General features: G+C 31.6%; 1 protein-coding gene across 1 annotated transcript in view; it reads left to right on the top strand.

Moving 5' to 3' along the window:
• The first annotated feature begins 2,017 nt into the window (after positions 1-2,017).
• Positions 2,018-17,503, top strand: part of LOC117178548 — a 77,082-nt gene continuing 61,596 nt past the window's right edge. The window contains exons 1-4 of the mRNA XM_033369975.1: positions 2,018-2,098; positions 6,338-6,433; positions 6,517-6,746; positions 9,179-9,674. Coding sequence (XP_033225866.1) covers positions 2,018-2,098; positions 6,338-6,433; positions 6,517-6,746; positions 9,179-9,674 — 903 coding nt within the window. The remainder of the gene's footprint in view (positions 2,099-6,337; positions 6,434-6,516; positions 6,747-9,178; positions 9,675-17,503) is intronic.

Here is a 17,503-nt window from a genome sequence, read left to right on the forward strand (position 1 = left end):
GATATCATAGAATTCATGGATTACATGGATTTAAACAATCACAACATTCATAGAACTTATGAAATTTACGTTATTCATGGAAATCAAGGTCTTCGAGGAATTTACGGAATTAAAGCAATGTACAGAATTCAAAGAATTCACGAAGTTCACTGAATTCACGAAATTAATGGAATTTACGGAATTCAAGGAGTTCAAAGAATATACGGAATTCGCAGAATTTGAGTAATTCAAAGAATTAAAAAAATCCCTGAAACTCAAAGAAGTCATGCAATTTGAGGCATTCGCGAAATTCACGGACCTCACGAAATTTTACCAATTCAATTAATTCGCAGAATTCACGGAATTCACAGAATTCTGTGAATTCCGTGAATTTCGCGAAAGCCTTGATTTTCCTGAATACCGCGAATTGCCTAAATCCCTTGAATTGCGCGAATTGCTTAAATTTCGTCAATTTCGAGATAGGTTGAATTACGATCCCCAAGTTTGGTGAATTTCGTGAATTTCTTAAATTGTGGGGGTTCCGTGAATTTAAACAATTTTTTACATTTTTTGATTCCTTGAATTTCGTGAATTCTTTGAATTCCGTAAATTCGTCGAATTCAGTAGAATTCCTTGAAGTCTTTGAAATCAAAATATTCAAAAATAATTTATTAAGCTAGAGAATAATAATTACTAAACATATATGGTATTTGCCATGTAAGTACGCGTACTCAAAAGAAGGGAAAACTCAAAAAAGTGATTTCTTCTTTTAAAGAACCAACGCGCGCCTTGACGTTCCTAATTTTTTAGTTTCGCATAGTAAAAGCAATAACGATTTACAAATCCACGACTTTAGAATTTTTGAACTTTATATTGAATTTATATTAAACGAAAAAATATTTAGCATAAATCTTTCTGAATTTTAGAACTTTTTAAGTTATTTTTCAGTCAAAAAATTTCCTTAAATTCAGTTGTAAATCTTACAACATTTAATATTATATCTACCAAATATTTCGTTAACGCATCTTATTTTTTTGTTTGAAAAAATGATTTTTTCGTGGTAGCATATTTCAGTTTTAATAGGATAATTTTTTTTCTCTGAAACAAACAATGGTTTTTTAAATATTGTATATCTAAAGAAAGTTTAAAAACAAACAAAAATAACAGGCTTAAATCAGTTTATTATATGTATGCCTATTTGACTAGAGCTGGAAAGGAGAAAGTGAAAATGATATGAAAGAATTGACTATTTATTTAAGAAAATTTTGAAGAAACTTTTATTTAATGGGTGGCAGAATACAATAATTATTGTAAATTGTTCACCAGTCAGTATAAAATTGTATGGTTGTAGAGCCTCATTCAAAAATTAAAATTGAAGATCTTTTAAATATTAAATCTAACCACAAATATTTTGCATAACATTATTTTTTATTTACAATTAGATGATAAATATTTAATTATTTGTTAGTGTTCAGTAATATATTCAAATTTGAATTGCATTCGTTTAAGTTTAAGTATAAGCTTTGATTGTAGCTTTCTGAGACTACAGACTTTCGAAGACTCACTTTTATGTATTTTTTTTTGTTACGCTTATGGGGCTCTAAGATCCCAGTAGGCGCAAAGTTTGGCGACATCTTCACGACATCGTTACGATATCTTCACGACAACTTTACGACATCCTATGTCCATATCGTTAAGGTGTCTTTACGATATCGCAAATAAGTCGTATGATCTGACGATGTCTTTTCGATATCGAAAAGACACCGAAACGACATGGACATAGGATGTCGTAAAGATGTCGTGAAGATGTCGTAACAATGTCGTAAAAAAGTCGCCAAATTTTGTGCCTTCTAGGATTATGGAGTTTCTGGTTTATAGGGTTTTACGCTTGGAACTTTTGGGGTTGTGAAGCTTTGAGGTATAAGGTTGTATGAAGTTATGGGGATGTGGAGTTATGGAATTCAAACATATATTCATTACTCGGAGTTACATTGAGACATGCAATTTTCTTAGTATACATTTCAGGGTTATTAAGCTTATGGCTTTTGAGGCTTTGAAGTGGTGGACATATGGAAGTATAAAGCTAAAACTCCCCGAGATTAAAGTTTTGAATATCCGTGTAAGTTTTTTTTGTTTTTTTTTTTTGTTTAAACTGCATTTTGGGTTTGTAGTTTATTGAGTTTTGAGATATATAAGCTTTGAGGTTACATAATTTTAATTTATGACCCAAAGAACATATAATGCACTTGTTCTGGTTTAAAGAACCCTTTACTCATTCTTGTTGTGGCCCTATGTTATTAGATTACTTACAGATTTTAGACTAGACAGATTATGTTGAATTGTAATACAAAATCATATGATTTGAAATTTTTGATATTTTAAGTGATAGGATATATTTTTCTTTCATAAATTTGTAAACTTCCCCGTAAAAAACCCACTGTAATTTTTCGGTTTTTTTCTATCTAGAGTCCAGGATTCGTTTATGAGACTGATAAAGCATTACTCAATTAATTAATTATATAGAAACTCGATTAATAAAATGTCATTTTTATTAATTATTGTTATAGTTTTTTTGTTCAAATATCCAAGAGCGAAGAAAATGATGTCAAATTATGGGGTCCTAGTCCTTATACTTATAAGTGTTGTTTACAAACTTATTTGCACAGAAGCCACACAACTTCGGTTGGTCATTGTGGTGAGTCTTATTTTACTAATATAATTATGCCGCTTTTTCTTGGAAGAAGATTAAAAAACATTTACACATTTACATTTTTATAAGACTCTTAATAAGGTAAAAGAAGTTTTTTTATATATTTTTAATGTATCGAAATAAAAATCTAGAATATCTTACAGAAACTTTTATTTTGTAGGATTTTACTAAATATAAGGCAAAATTAGAGTATTTTTTAAAGATTGTTATGGCTTTTAGAAGTTTAGAAGAAACTAAGAAATATTTTACACATTTTCGAAAATATTTTCAAGTTCTTTTAAAGTTAAAGATTCTTTTTAAATTTCTTAAATTTTCCTAAGCTTTCTTAAATTTCCTCACTTTTTTTAATTCTTTAATCTTAACAAATTAAAACACGTTGCTTTAACATATTCTACACTCCTTTTCAAAATTTGAGGAAATCCTTTGAAATGCTAAAACACCTTCTTTTATTTTCTTATTAAGTTCATTTTTTGAAATCAAAAATCATTAAAAATTCTCACAAGAATCTTAAGTACCTCCTTTTTTTATCTGTTCAGACTTTCTAACAGTTCGAATCTTAAATAATTATTCAGATTTTTCCTGATTTTTTTTTAATTCTGCAAAAATTAATGAAATTCGTTAAAAACCCTTCAGATTCTTCCTTAGTAATATTAGAAATCATTTCAAATCTTTTGGAAGAATCTCATTATATTAATTTTTCCATATAAAAAATAAATTTAATTTTTCCTAGGAACTGTACAAGTTTTAATTATCTTCTTTCGTTAAAAAACTTCTGAATTTCTCTTAAACTTACACGAATTTTTCATAATATCACTTAATATTGTTAAATTGCAAAAATTGGCTTTAAAATCTTTTACAGCCTTTTAAAAAATTGGAGGAAGTATTAGAACACGTTTTGTAATCTTTCTTAATTTTTTCTTATAACTAATTACAAAACACTCTTTTACAATTTTCCCATGAATCTTAGAAAAATTTTCATTATTCCGTTGACAACTGAAAAAATTTAGTTTATCTAACACTTTTTTGGATCCGGATACATTCAAAAAATGCCTCAATGTCTTAAATAATATTTACTGCACATTTTGAAATCTTAAAAACTTGAAATTATTTTTTTTTTCAAATAAAACCTAAGCTATTTTGAATTTTCTTAGAAATCTTGGAAAAACTATAATCTCAAATCTGTTATGATTATTAAAAAGCTTGAAATTTTTTTTTAAATTCTACCGAATAGGTTTTTATCCATAAATTAATTTTTCCTATCTCTTTGAAATTTTAAGAAAGTTTACAATTTATAGTGTGGTAACGAAATGCTAAGAACATAATTATTTCCGATCATTGCAATTTTTTTTCACTCTGAAGGGCAAGCCGCCTCCCCTTTTTTAGGTTCTCAAAAATAAAAACATTCAATTTTTTGAAATTGAATTTGATTCACTACTTAAGAAGTGTTCAAGAGACAATTCGCAATCGACAACTTTTCAGTTTTACGCCTCACATCTTTTGTATTGTGTCCAGAAAATGCCATGAAAAATTAAAAATGTCAGTTTCATTTGAACTTTCTTATAAAGGCGGGTTTTTTTGTAATTATTTCAGTATAAATTGTTTGCATTGTATAAATTATATGTTTTCATTTTTTCTTTAATTTTTTCATTTAAAATCATACGAAGTTCGTATTTTCAAAAAAGTACTGAAACTCTTATATTTTTCAAATTTATTTGAACCATGTCACTTATTATAAAAAATGTTAACATCAAATTTTCAAACCATTATTATTTGCGCAAACGATTTTTTCCCAATACTATGAATACATAAATAAACTCGATCATTATTGCCACAACCAAAAAGGATCTATTTATAATATGGTGAAATAAACTGTTTATGTAAATAATAAGGATTATAATAAATAATTAATAACATATTCATAATAATTGAGCTCGCTGATTACAGAACGGGACAGAACTCGGTAAAGTTGAGTGGAGGTTGGCCCATGGCACCTAAAAATCAAAAATTAAAAATGTGATTTTTAAATAATGCATTCTTATAGGAAATTAGATGGTGCATCTTTTCCTCTCCAGCAAAGAAGTTGTATCTATTATAGTTTGCGAGATAACCATGATAATGATGTTTTTTCTGAATTCTATTTGTAATTAATTTTTGGTATCACGCTTGTGATCACATCTACAGTTTTTGAAGTTCTTCGGTAAAATTTGGAGACATTACTCTCCAGATTATCAGTAGAATGAAGATATGAGTGAAAAGTTCATCTGAATATTTAAGACAAAATCAAACATTGTTTTATAGGCCACTGATAACTTAATGCCTCGTAATCTTCGATCACTTCGTTTATCAAGCAAAGTTTGAGCAAATGAAAACTTCCTGTGAAGAAGTTGTTCAGAAAACTATAAGAAAGTTTTACGTGTCTTACATTCGCAATTATTTACCTATTTACTTAAAAAATAAATTTATTTTCCAGAAAACTTGTTTATATTTTCTTGCACAACTTCTTCACAAGAAGTTTATATTTGCTCAAACTTCTCTCGATAAACGGAGCAATCGAAGATTACAAGGATCTCAATTCACAATGGCCTAGAAAAGAATTTTTCATTTTGTTAATTATAATTATATAAACTCTTCTCTCATATCACCTTTCTAAGGATACTTGAGAGAGTATTGTCTCAAAAGTTTATCAGAAAATTGCAAAAACTGTAGGTGTAACGACTAGCGAGAGACCAAACACGAATTAAAAATCTACTTCAGAAAAAACAACATCATCATGGTTATCTCGACAACTATAATAGATACAACTTTTTTGCTAGGGGAAAAAAGATGCGCCATCTAAATTCTTATAAGAATGCATTTTTCCCAAATCAAATTTTTAAATTTCGATTTTTTGTTGCTAGGGGCGAACCTCCCCTCTACTTTATCGAGTTATGCCCCGTTCTGGAATCAGGGCGCTCAATTATTCACATAGAAAAAAGAGAATAAAAACAAAAACTAAAAATTACCACCTTTTCCGTGAAAGTTCAGAAGTAAATGGTGAATAATTATTTGATAAAAAATTTAATAATGTGTTAAAAAAATATTATTTATAACATCCATGAAGTTTATAATTATTTAAAAAGATTCCTACCTCTTGATGATTTCGCATGAATAAATTTAATCAACTACGAATTGTTTAAAAAACTACAAAATATCTTCAGAAATATACATTTCTCCTGATATTGATTAGACGTGTCATTAATTTAGGATCCGACTGACTTTTTGTGAATTTTAGGGTGTAATTAAAATTTCTTAGCAAGTAATAATGTTGACAAGAATTTAAAAAATTATAAAGTGATTGGGAGGCGGGGGCAATTCAAAAGTTACGGGATCGAAACGATTCCTCAAATATTTCTTTCAGGTACTGACTGAAATTTAATTGATTAAAAGTTAATAACATACCGTTTTTCCCGATATTTCAGACAACTTTTTTTCATCTAAAATGCCGTGTTATTTCTGACGGGTCGGATGCATGTATTAATGCAGACAGCTTAAAAACAAAATCCCATTTCTTTTTCCGGAGATATCACAAAACAACAGGGGACGGAGGCTTGCCCTCTGGCACAAAAAAAATATTGTATTGCTGCAGTCATAAAATGTTGGAATTTTTAGATTGCCCGTCATGGAGATCGAACACCAGACGGAAAAACTGAAGGTTACCCAAATGATCCTTATGCAAATCAAAACTTTGATGGAAAATTAACTATGGTAGTAAACATTACACTTCACAAAATTATATTTTTAAAGAATTTTCGTATTTCAAATTATTAAATTTATCATGAATGACTTAGAGTGGCAAGAAAAGAGAACTTGCTTTTGGTAACTTTCTTCGTACGAGATACAATGCATTTTTGGGACCTAATTACATCCCCGGATCTATAGACGCTAGAAGTACGGATGTCAATCGCACAAAAGAATCTATAGGATTGATTTTGAAGGGGTTGATGCCAAGTGCGGTGGTACCTACAACATTTGACTCTATATTAAAAGACGTCATGCTTGTACCATACATGTGTCCTGGGTGAGTTTTGTATAATTAAAATAAATATCTGCAACAAAGAATTGAATCACAGCCTAAATGTTAAATTTACACTCTTAATTTAAATCAGTAACAATGTAACTGGTTAAATTAATCGAGCACGCTCTCCCCACCACTTGTTTTGAAGAATTGTGTACCATTTTTAAAGAAACTACTTCAACAACCGCTTGGCAAGAAGGGTGTACAAATCATGTTTGAAGACAATTGGAATTTTTCCATTCGTTCAATAAACTGGTGACTAGCCGTTCCTTTAAATCTGCTTTTCACTGCACAGGCAGCCAAGTCACGTGCCTATATCCACGGCTTAGCCCGGTTTTCACCTGTGTTAGGTTGACAACAGCAATTTAATTTTTTCACTTTAACTGGCGATTGTAGTGGTAAGGAAATCGTTTTCTGGTTACGACCATTCTAAGAGTCTCGATGGCTCAGACGATAGCGCGTCAGGCTTCCAAGCAGGAGGAATGGGGTTCGATCCCTGTGCTTGGTACCAATGGAAATTTTTCTATGTGCCTTAAACCGAGGCTCTGGTAGTTCGGAACCCACCTTAAACTGTACTTCCCCTCAAAAGAGGTCAGTGTCCTCCCAGAAAGAGGCTCCATGCCGAGGTGACTATTCTTTGGGAATCACTGAGCGACTATGAGAGGCTCAAAAAAGAAGAATCAGCGATTTCCATGCGAATCGAATCGAAAGAAGCTGTTGTGCGTTACCCGTTCAAATATTATTACACAAACTGGTAATTTATATAATGAAAGAAAATTGAAAAAAGAAGAGCAGAAAGGGGATCCAAATTCTATTTTCCTAGAGAGAAAATATGTTCAAAAGGTGATGATCTGCAGATTCATAGAATTTAGTGACGGTTTCTTTAGTAATCTCTGAAATTTAATGTCATTGAAATGTTTTGTTCTTGATATATCTAGGGGTTTTTGTAATACGTCTGATGAATTTAATTTGTATGATCTGGATGTGATTGATCTTGGCTTTTTGACGTACCTCTCCAAATTGTACAGGCAAAAGTTATGATTCATCGGTTAAACATTTTGTAATCTAGGATTCAATTTTCAGGTTTTAGACTCGAGTGTATATTATTAATAGGATTTAAGGCTTCATGACCTCCAGTGCTTATTCCTTTAGTTTTCTGGGTATGCTGCTTCCAATCAAGACGTTTATGAAGTTTGCCTCCTAAATATTTCATGGAGTTTTTTCATTCCATTGTTTCTTTAAACATTTTGGGTGCATCTATTTTATCCGGCCTTCTGACTGCGAAAAGAATTGTTTCTAACTTGGTTCTATTCATTTTTATTCTCCAGAGTTCAGCCCCCGCTTCAATGACTTCAAGAGTTCTGTTAAGTAGTTTTAAGATTATTTGTAGTGGCCAGGTGGAAGTGAATAGCGCGATGTCATCTGCATGTGATCCAATTGAAACTTCGGAACCTCAGGGATGTCGTTTACGTGGATAATAAATAATACTAGTCCTAGAATGCTGCCTTGGAGCACACCCGCTGGAATGGGTTTATGAAGTGGAAAACAGCTCTTGTAAGATTGTAATTTATTAGTTTGCGAAGCAGCGCCAGTATGTTTTTTTCAAATAAAATTGAGGCTGATGGCTTCGGTGAGCCTGTCGCTTGTTGGATGGTATTTATCCTTCTGTTTTTTCTGAAAAACTAGAATGAGAGCTATTTGCCAAGTTTGAGGAAAGTAACTTAGTGAAATACAAGCAATAAGATACGTCCAAGGAGTGTGAAGCACAAGATAGAAAGCTTTTTGAGAACTAAATTTGACATTAAATCAGAAAGTTTGATCCGGTGTTTTGAGAAGAGGAACGTTATTTTGCATTTAAGGAAACTGAAGCGTTTGGTGTCGTATTTAATGAGGAGCACCGTGGAGAAACGTTTTATATGAATGCTTATTGCAACTTATATTTTAGATAAATATACGTACCACAGTCCCATCTAAGGAGGAGAGTAAAAATCGCGAAAAAGTCGCAAAAAAGCCATCGTACAAAATTATTAATTTCACCTAAGCGCCTCGTATTAACTTGACGTCCCTTCTGGTTTGAAACTGGCCCGCGTGTTGTTGTTTTTTATCGATGACTTTTTGAAATACTTTGTTTGCCCATGTTTTTATAAAACTTAACGATTCCTCGTGATCGAAAGTATGAGTACATATCAGATTTATGGGAACTCGTGATTTTGTTCCGGAGTTAAGTCGAATTTGCTCAGAAATCCCATAAGACTTAACGAACTGGTAGAAGGTAGAACTAATTTGTTAAAAATGCATTGTTCTGGTCGTAAATTCACTTCTGACTGGTTTATATTTGGAGTGATTTCCATGCGCCGTAAAATTATCTGAATCGATTACCTCATTGCGTCTAAATAATTATTTAAAGAATAAATTAATATACATTTTTTTAATAGATACATAAATGACTACATAAAAGCAAGAAGAGACACAAAAGATGAGTATAAAATGTTAAAAGGGTTCAGGAAACATTTACGTACGTGGACAGGCAAAAAGATAAAATCCTCGCTTAATATGTATCGCATTTACACGACTTTGGAATGTGAAAAATTTATGAATCTTAAACTGCCATCTTGGACTGAGGGTGTTTATCCAGATGGTGATCTTTTTAAAGGAACTCTTTTGGAATTTGATAGAATGAATTATAGCAAAAGTATGAGAAGACGAAACGGAGGAAGGTTAATCAGAAAATGCAAAGAAGACATGGACTCTGTAAAACAAGGTTTCATAGATATAAACCGAAAAATGATTATTTATGGCACTCATGACCTTAACATTGTTGCAGTTCTCAAGGCCTTAGGTGTTTTCTTTCCACATGTTCCCAAATTTTCCAGTGCTGTAATTCTAGAATTATATAGTATGAATAAACCTCATGAAGTTTATTATGTGAAGGTATGACTTTTAGGATACATCCAAATTAACCAGAATTTTTTTTTTAATTCCTTGTTTGCAGAGCTTTTAAATTTTTTTGATTGTCTATTTTTTCAAATACCGGGATATCAAAAAAGTCTTCCTATTTTTTATGGATTCTAATAAAAATTAGAAATTCATTGAAATTTTTTATTCTTATTTTGGTATTATTTAAAATAATTATTTTTTTGAAACAACTGCATGCAAAGTTCGGTTTCTCGTGCTGAATAGATTGGAGTGGATTGGATTAGAGTGAATTGAACTGAAATGGTTTGTACTGGGGTGATGTGTATTGGATTGTATTTAAGTGGATTGGAGTAGAGTGGAGTGAATTGGAATGAATTGAATTCGATTTTATTTAAATGGATCGGATTGAATCGGAGTGCATTGGATTGGATTGGATTGGAGTGGTTTAGAGTGGTTTGGATGGGAATAAATTGAATATAAATTAATTGCATTTAATTGTATTAAATTTGGGTAGATTGGATTGGAATAAATTGGAATAATTTGGATTGGATTCAATTGTATTTGAGTGAGGTGGAGTATAATGAACTTCGATGAATTGAATACGATTGGACTGGAATGAAGTGGATTGGAATGAATCAGTGTTTAATAAAGCGGATTGGACTGCCTTGGATTGGAATCTATTGGAATGAATTAGCTTGAATTGAATACAAATTAATTGGATTTGCGTGGAGTGGATTGGAATGGAGCGGATAAAGTTGGAGTGGATTGGATTCAGTGATGAATTTTTAGATTAGGACTCTACGCAACCTATTTTCTCTATTGATTGACTGGTTTGATAGAAAATAGTATGTGAGACGCGACCCCGGAGCGGCGCTTTGCCTTGTGTGGAATGCTGTACTCGGCCAATAAAGTGCCACTTAGAGTCCTTGTATTACAAAAATGTATTATAGATTGGGTTTAAACAATTTTTTCTGCACATGTATGGGCTCTTTGAGCTCGATAATACAGCAGACAAAAATTCTCTTAAATATCAAAGTTAAAATTTTTTTAATATATTTTATTTTCTGTTATTCCATTTTCTATTCTTGAAACTTGTTGATTTGTTTCTACTGTATTTGTATGTTAAGAAACCATATAATTTTTTTAACTACCAAAATGAAAATTTGTAACATTAGTTGTATTTCCCAATGCATTTTGTTTATTGAAAAGTTTTCAAGTAGGCAAAAATCAAATGAAGTCAACAAACCATATTTCTGGTAATTTTGGTGTGAGACTGAAGTAACAAATAATTAATGTTAACACGGTATTTTTTTAAACAATTTATTGTTATGGAAAAAACTGTCAGATTAGTACTAGATTGTTGTGGTGTCGTTTGCTATTTCTACATTTTTTCAACCTTTTAGTTTTTTTACTGAAATAAAATCATAAAAATTATTTATGTACTTTTCAGTTCACAAATGACTTTATAGGGATTAATCATTTGTGTAAGACCTTTTTAATTTACTTGTATATCAGTATTATCGTCAGCGATTTTTTTGTTTTGGGCAAAACGGGGAAGGAAGCTACTAGTTAAGAGGGTGCAGCGTCAATTTTTCACCGCCGCTTATTTTTAGGAAGATGGGTACAACATTAAAGAAACTACTTTAACAAATAATTGTGTTTAAATGATTTTTTTAAACAAACGGTTAGTTGCCCTAACTCATATATTGCACCAGGATTGACTCCTCTTCTTGTTGTATTCTACCTACAGAGAGTCGGAGAAGGTTCACAGACTCTGGCGGCTGATAGTCTTTGAATTCTCGTACAGCATCTTCGATCTGAGCCACCATGCGTGAATTCTCTACTTGAGCCTCCCGCTGATCTGTTCGTTGTCATGAGCCTGGCCTAGACTTTTGTGGCATCTACGAGTAATAAAATTGGTTGAATCCTAAGAATATCGCAACTAGTGTTAGGAAGCTCAGCTTATGACTAGCCGTTCCTAAAATCCGGTTTTCACTGAAGAGACAGCTAAGGCTAATTCCGATATCCACGGTCTAACCCAGTTTTCATCTCGGTTGGGTTAAAAACGGCTCGACGAATTAAACGCTTTCAAAAAGCTATTACTTATGAATGACTTCTCGATGAGACACTACTCTTAAAATGATCTGGTCAACACTCGACTCTTCAGGACATGTGATACTTACAAAAATGTCGGTTTTACCAGTAATAGGTTTCCCCGGCTGTTTCTACAGTAATTAACATATTTTTTTGAAGAATTTGGGGAGTGATAGCGAACATGCTAGAGGGCGTCCCGGGTCTCTTCGTTTGTGGAATAATTTTAACAAATTTAATTTTGCTAAATCTGAGTAATGTCTGTGTATTTTGAGGTTATGTGTGTTACAATTCCCCTTTGGTCTACTTTAAAATCACCCAATATTCTTCGCCGAAAACTTGGGACAAGCAAAAAAACTTAATAACTAATGTCCCCGTACTAACCTTGTTTATAGATCATTAAAAAAAGTTTATTTCCTAAATAATTTCTAAGTGACTACCGACAGCATTGGTACGACAAAGACTTACAGTTTTGGAATGACAAAGAAATAAGACCCTATCTTAACCTAAAATAGTACACATGCATACAAATTTTATTTATCAGAATAAAATTTTTTTTATCATCCCTTAAAAATAGAGTTCAGGGATGTCCAATATACTATTTTAAAACATAGTTGTTTTTCTACAAAAATTTAAATTTTTAAAAACTAAATTCGCATCCCCGAATTTAGTTTTAAAAGATTATAATTTTTGTGGACAAAAACTTTGGCGAACTGCATCCGATTTACCAAACGACGATGTGTCGCAAGCTCTTAAGGTGCAGCCAGTGGCCCGTGTCGGAAACTGGTATGCCAGCCGTTAGGCGGCCAAGTACTCCATCTTCCGTTCGCCAGTGGTAGCGTCCGACTTTAGTAGGATGGAACTTTGAGCGGAATTATAAATATAAATATATTTTCCTTGGAAAATTTACAGAATTAAAGTTCTATTTTATTCCTAAATATTTCGTTATTTTTGTTGGTGCTTAATTTTGTTTGTTTATAACTAAAAAGTAAAATAAAAGCTGAAAACATCTGAAAAACTCACAACTTTCTAGCATTAATCTGAGAGAAGTCAGTTATTATCAATGATAAATTATTTTAATAATAATGTTTGTTAACTTGCATTAATCATCACTCACTCCGTTAATGGTGGAAAAAGTTCAGTAAAAACTGCAAATTTTCAGTATAGTCTAAAGGAATTATTATTAGAAATAATAATAAATTGTTTAAATATTTATTTCTTTTTACTTTAATTAATTACTAGCTCACTAGGATGTTCAAAAAATCAAAAGCTTAAAAGGTTCAATGAGCCTGTGGAAATTGTTCTTGCTTCAGTACATACAAAAAAAATTTTGGGACAATATCAACCTAATTTTTTATGAGAAATTCAATGGTGTCGACTAGGTTTATTAACCAAAATTTGTAGACATTTTTAAAATAATTTAATTTTTCTTTAAACAGTTTGACTTTTATTGTATCCAAACTTGTCGATATTTTTTATAAGAATTTTTTAATACTATATGAATTGTTTTCACCTGTATACAATTGTTATTTATTAGGTTTTGAAAACAACAAAAGGAACAAGAATTTCTACGGGCCCATTCAACTTTTTAAACTTGGTGATTTTTGGACCACCCTACTACCTCACTCTAAATAAATAGCGAATTGAAAGTGGACATTTTCAGAAGAAAGAAACGCAACTTTCTACAATTATTCTAAAAAATATTGTTATAAATAAAAATAATAAAATTTTTCAAACAATTTATTAAGATATTCACTTGTTGGTAGCAAGTAATATTTTATATTTAGGGAACAATTTGTAACAAAATAAACGGCAAAAGGAATGATTATAATCGTAAAAGACACGCAAAACCTAATTATTAACTAATGGAGTTTCTTTAAAACTGTATAAAACAGACTCATTCGGGTAAAATTCAAAAATTAATTTTTGATTCGTATTCTACAGCTAATTTACAAAAAATTCTTTAAACTTATGGGGACACGTGTTAAGCTTCATGAGACCTTTCCTAAATTCTTTTAAATTATATTTTAAAAAACTTTGAAAACCCACTGAAATATTTCAATATCTTTTCAAATCTTTAAAATCCCTCAATGCTTGTGAATTATTTGAAATTTAATTTAAATATAAAATCTCTTGAAATTATTAAATTAAATTAAATATTTTCAATCCTTAAAATTCCTTGTAACTTTTTTAACCCCTATAAATTCCTTAGATTTTTTTCAAATGTTTTAAATTCTCTTCGAAGCTTTGAAATCCTTTGAAATTCGTCAATTCTTTTAAATGAATTCTTTTAAATTTCACTAAAATATTATGAAGAATAAAACAAATTAAATAGAAATATAATAAAAATTCAATGTAAATTTAATTATAAAAAATAAAATATAATATTCGAAGTTATGTGAAACCTTTTGAGATCCTTAAAAATGATGGAAAAAGTCAAATTTTATACAGTTATACAGATATAAAGTCTTTTTGCTGAAAATGTATACTTTCCAGTTAAAAATGAAACTATTTGATTAAAAATTTATTTTATTGAAAATTCATCATGGTTTATGAATTAAAATTTTCCAATTTTCATTGAAAATTTATATTTTTTCTTGGAAATTCGTACATTTTGATAAAATTGATATTTTTTAGGTTAAAATTGAACAATTTGATTAAAATTGATTTTGTTGCCGAGAATTAAACTATTTGGATAAAAAATCATGTACTTTATTAAATACCGAGTTTTTGGTTCGAAAATGAATATTCTTTTCTGACAACCCATATTTTGGGTTTTAAGTTCGAATATTCCAGTAGAAGATTTATTATATTAGTTGAATAAGAGTCAAAGAGAAGATTTTACAGTTTAACTTGGCTAAGCCTTAATATTTTCCTGACAATTTATTCTAGCCGTAACTGTATTTTTTCAACTTAATTCTATTTAAATATATTAAAATTTTTTTTATATACGAATATATCTAGAAAAATTAAATGGAATATTATTTTTTTCAGGTGAATTATTATTTAGGCATACCAGCGGTGTTGAAAACTTTACAGATTCCTGACTGTGAAATATTATGTCGATTCGACCTATTCACCACACTGCTAAAGGATTCTATGCCACATAGCGAATATCTCTTATGCGACGATAGCCGAAAAGTTCTTAACGCAATTGGACATGCCGCGTCTAGTTTCAGACATTCAGTAAAAAAAGCGTTTTCCAAATGAATTACGAATAAATATTTAATTTTTATAGGCATAACACACATTGATTAATGATGTATGGGAATATTAAATATAAGGATTTAAAAAACAAGAAAAATTCCTTGAAATGAATAAATGCCAGTAAAAATTCCACTTTTTAGTTTTTGATTTTAAACCAGAAAAGGTCGGCTTCCGAAAAACTGGAAAAATGAAGTTTTTATATTAGCGTTTTGTAAATAAAAATTGACTAATCTCTTAAAGAATGTTAAAAAAATGTCAACCCAGTAACTATTTTTCCCTCATCTTGTATTGTGCCCGGAAAATAAACAAAAAATGCAAAATATAATATAATACAGTCTTTTTAACGATATTTTGCAATTATTGATATAAGACTCATTTGCTTAAACAATTGTTTTTCCCTTGAAAATCTCGGAAATAGAGTATTTTCAGTATTTTCTTATGCAAAAACTTAACCTTCATTTTTTAAATAATAATAATTTTTCAATTACGTTATGGAGATTCATTTTCCAGATGTATTTGGTTAATAAAAAATAATAATAGCTAATAAGAGACCGTTTGAGCAATTCGAAAATACTCGAATTTTTTTTATCTTTCCTATGAAAAGGAACAATTAATATTAATTGTTTAAATAATTGCAAACTGTCCTTTACAGAAATTATCACTCTGAATATTTATTAACTAATTCATTAATTTTAGAAAATAATAACTTTTCACGATTTACAACCGCCAACAATTTAAAAATATTTTAAAAAATAGTAACCTTTACATTGATTAACTGTATCATTTATTCCGAAAAGTAATAAGTTTTTAAAGAATAAAAATAATCAATCTTAAAAAAATTGAAAAATTACAGTGTTTAGCATAAAATACATAAAAATGCTATTTTCAATTTTTTGAAGTATTTTCTGTCCACGATCCCAGAGGAGAGCAAGGGTAAAAAATAATAATTAATATACTAATTTGAAAAAACAGGATTTATTTTTTCGAAAAAAACACAAATTAGAGGATATCAATGACCAAACGTCAAAAGTTGAGATTTTGGATAACCCTAATACTCCGGAAATTCCATTTGTTTAAGAGCATAATTAAATACTAAACAAACAAGGGAATTTTAAAAATGTTTGAAAATAATTATGAGTATTTGACTAATTCTTGCAACTACTCAAAACTATAATTTAGAACATTTATTTTTCGAGTACAATTTTCAATCTTAGGTTTTTTTATTTAAACTTTTGGGATATTTCCTTAAAATTTTGATACCAAAAACAAAAGAAATCACAGAAGCTGTGTCCTTCTGGAAATTAAAATTTTTATGAAATTTTGTTGAATTTTTAAAAAAATATTTTGTTTCTGCACGATAGGACATGGAAAAATGTTCTTATAATATTTCATATCTTGTGCCTGAAGAAAATAAAGACTTGACTAACTTTTATATGAACTGAAATATTTTGTTATTAAAATTATGAAAAAATATTATTTCTATAATGAGCAGTTGTAAATTCCAGAACCCTATCGTGGTTCCGTTACGCAAACAATACACTCCTGCTCCCTTTATCCTAGAAGGTAATCAAGAGCGGGAACTTTACGCAAGAAACTTCGCACAACAATGTTCCCTGAAGTGGGGTCTCTAGCTACAGATGACCTTCCACGGCAGGCGACACAGTTGAAGATGAAGGTTTTGCCTATGTATACGTTTTTAGAGCTAACAATTTTTATAGAATTTTATAAGAAACAGTGTTGAAGAATCAGATACAGTGATTTCAGAAAAACAGCCTTTTGCATATGTTGTCTTCTACCCCGTTGTCTGATTGGGAGACGGGTAGGGGAGGTAGAGGAACAGTGCGTAGTGTGTGGGAAAGGGGGGAAGAAGGATGAGGGGAAGCGGAGGGAGGAACGTGAGAGTGGAACGGATGAGAGAGGAACGGATGAGGTTTGCGGCGGGCTGAGGGGTCCGTTATCGCGCGGCGAGCCACCGGTCGGGGCGTTGCGTCCCTTGTGGCGGTTGGCCCGACTGGTGGGCGGGGCAAGGCTACCCGCTTGATGTCCCCGTGAGGAACTTCCGCCACGCGGCTTAAACAAGGTGTCCCAGCACCGGTACTCGACACTGGGAGTGCGGCTGCGTGGCTATCGACGCCGGTGTCGGGTATCTCACGGGGCACTACGCAAATCTCAATCAACTCCCTCGGTTCCGGAAGTGGCTGTGACGGGGGAACCTTTAGTGCCCACGGACAGGGTGGGGAGTTCGGGCAGTCCAGGACCACCGTTCGGCTGGGTCCGGCGGCTGAAGAGTCCGCCCGACAAACCAGATTTACTGGTGGAAAAACGTACCTGGGCTCGGTCACGAATCGAGGTACCCGACGGTATAGATGCCGTCCGCGAAATGGCTTCTTAACGCGCGGGTCGCGGGTCCCGTCCCGGCCACGACGGATCTCGAGAAGATTCCACCCTCCTGGTACGTGCGGGTGTGGGGCGAGAGGTTCGTACCCGGGTACGTTGGCTGGGTGGGGATGAGCACCGATGACGGGTGCCGCTTCTCTCACGGCGCG

Source organism: Belonocnema kinseyi, chromosome 8 (assembly GCF_010883055.1).
Source record: "Belonocnema kinseyi isolate 2016_QV_RU_SX_M_011 chromosome 8, B_treatae_v1, whole genome shotgun sequence".
Lineage (NCBI taxonomy): Eukaryota > Metazoa > Arthropoda > Insecta > Hymenoptera > Cynipidae > Belonocnema > Belonocnema kinseyi.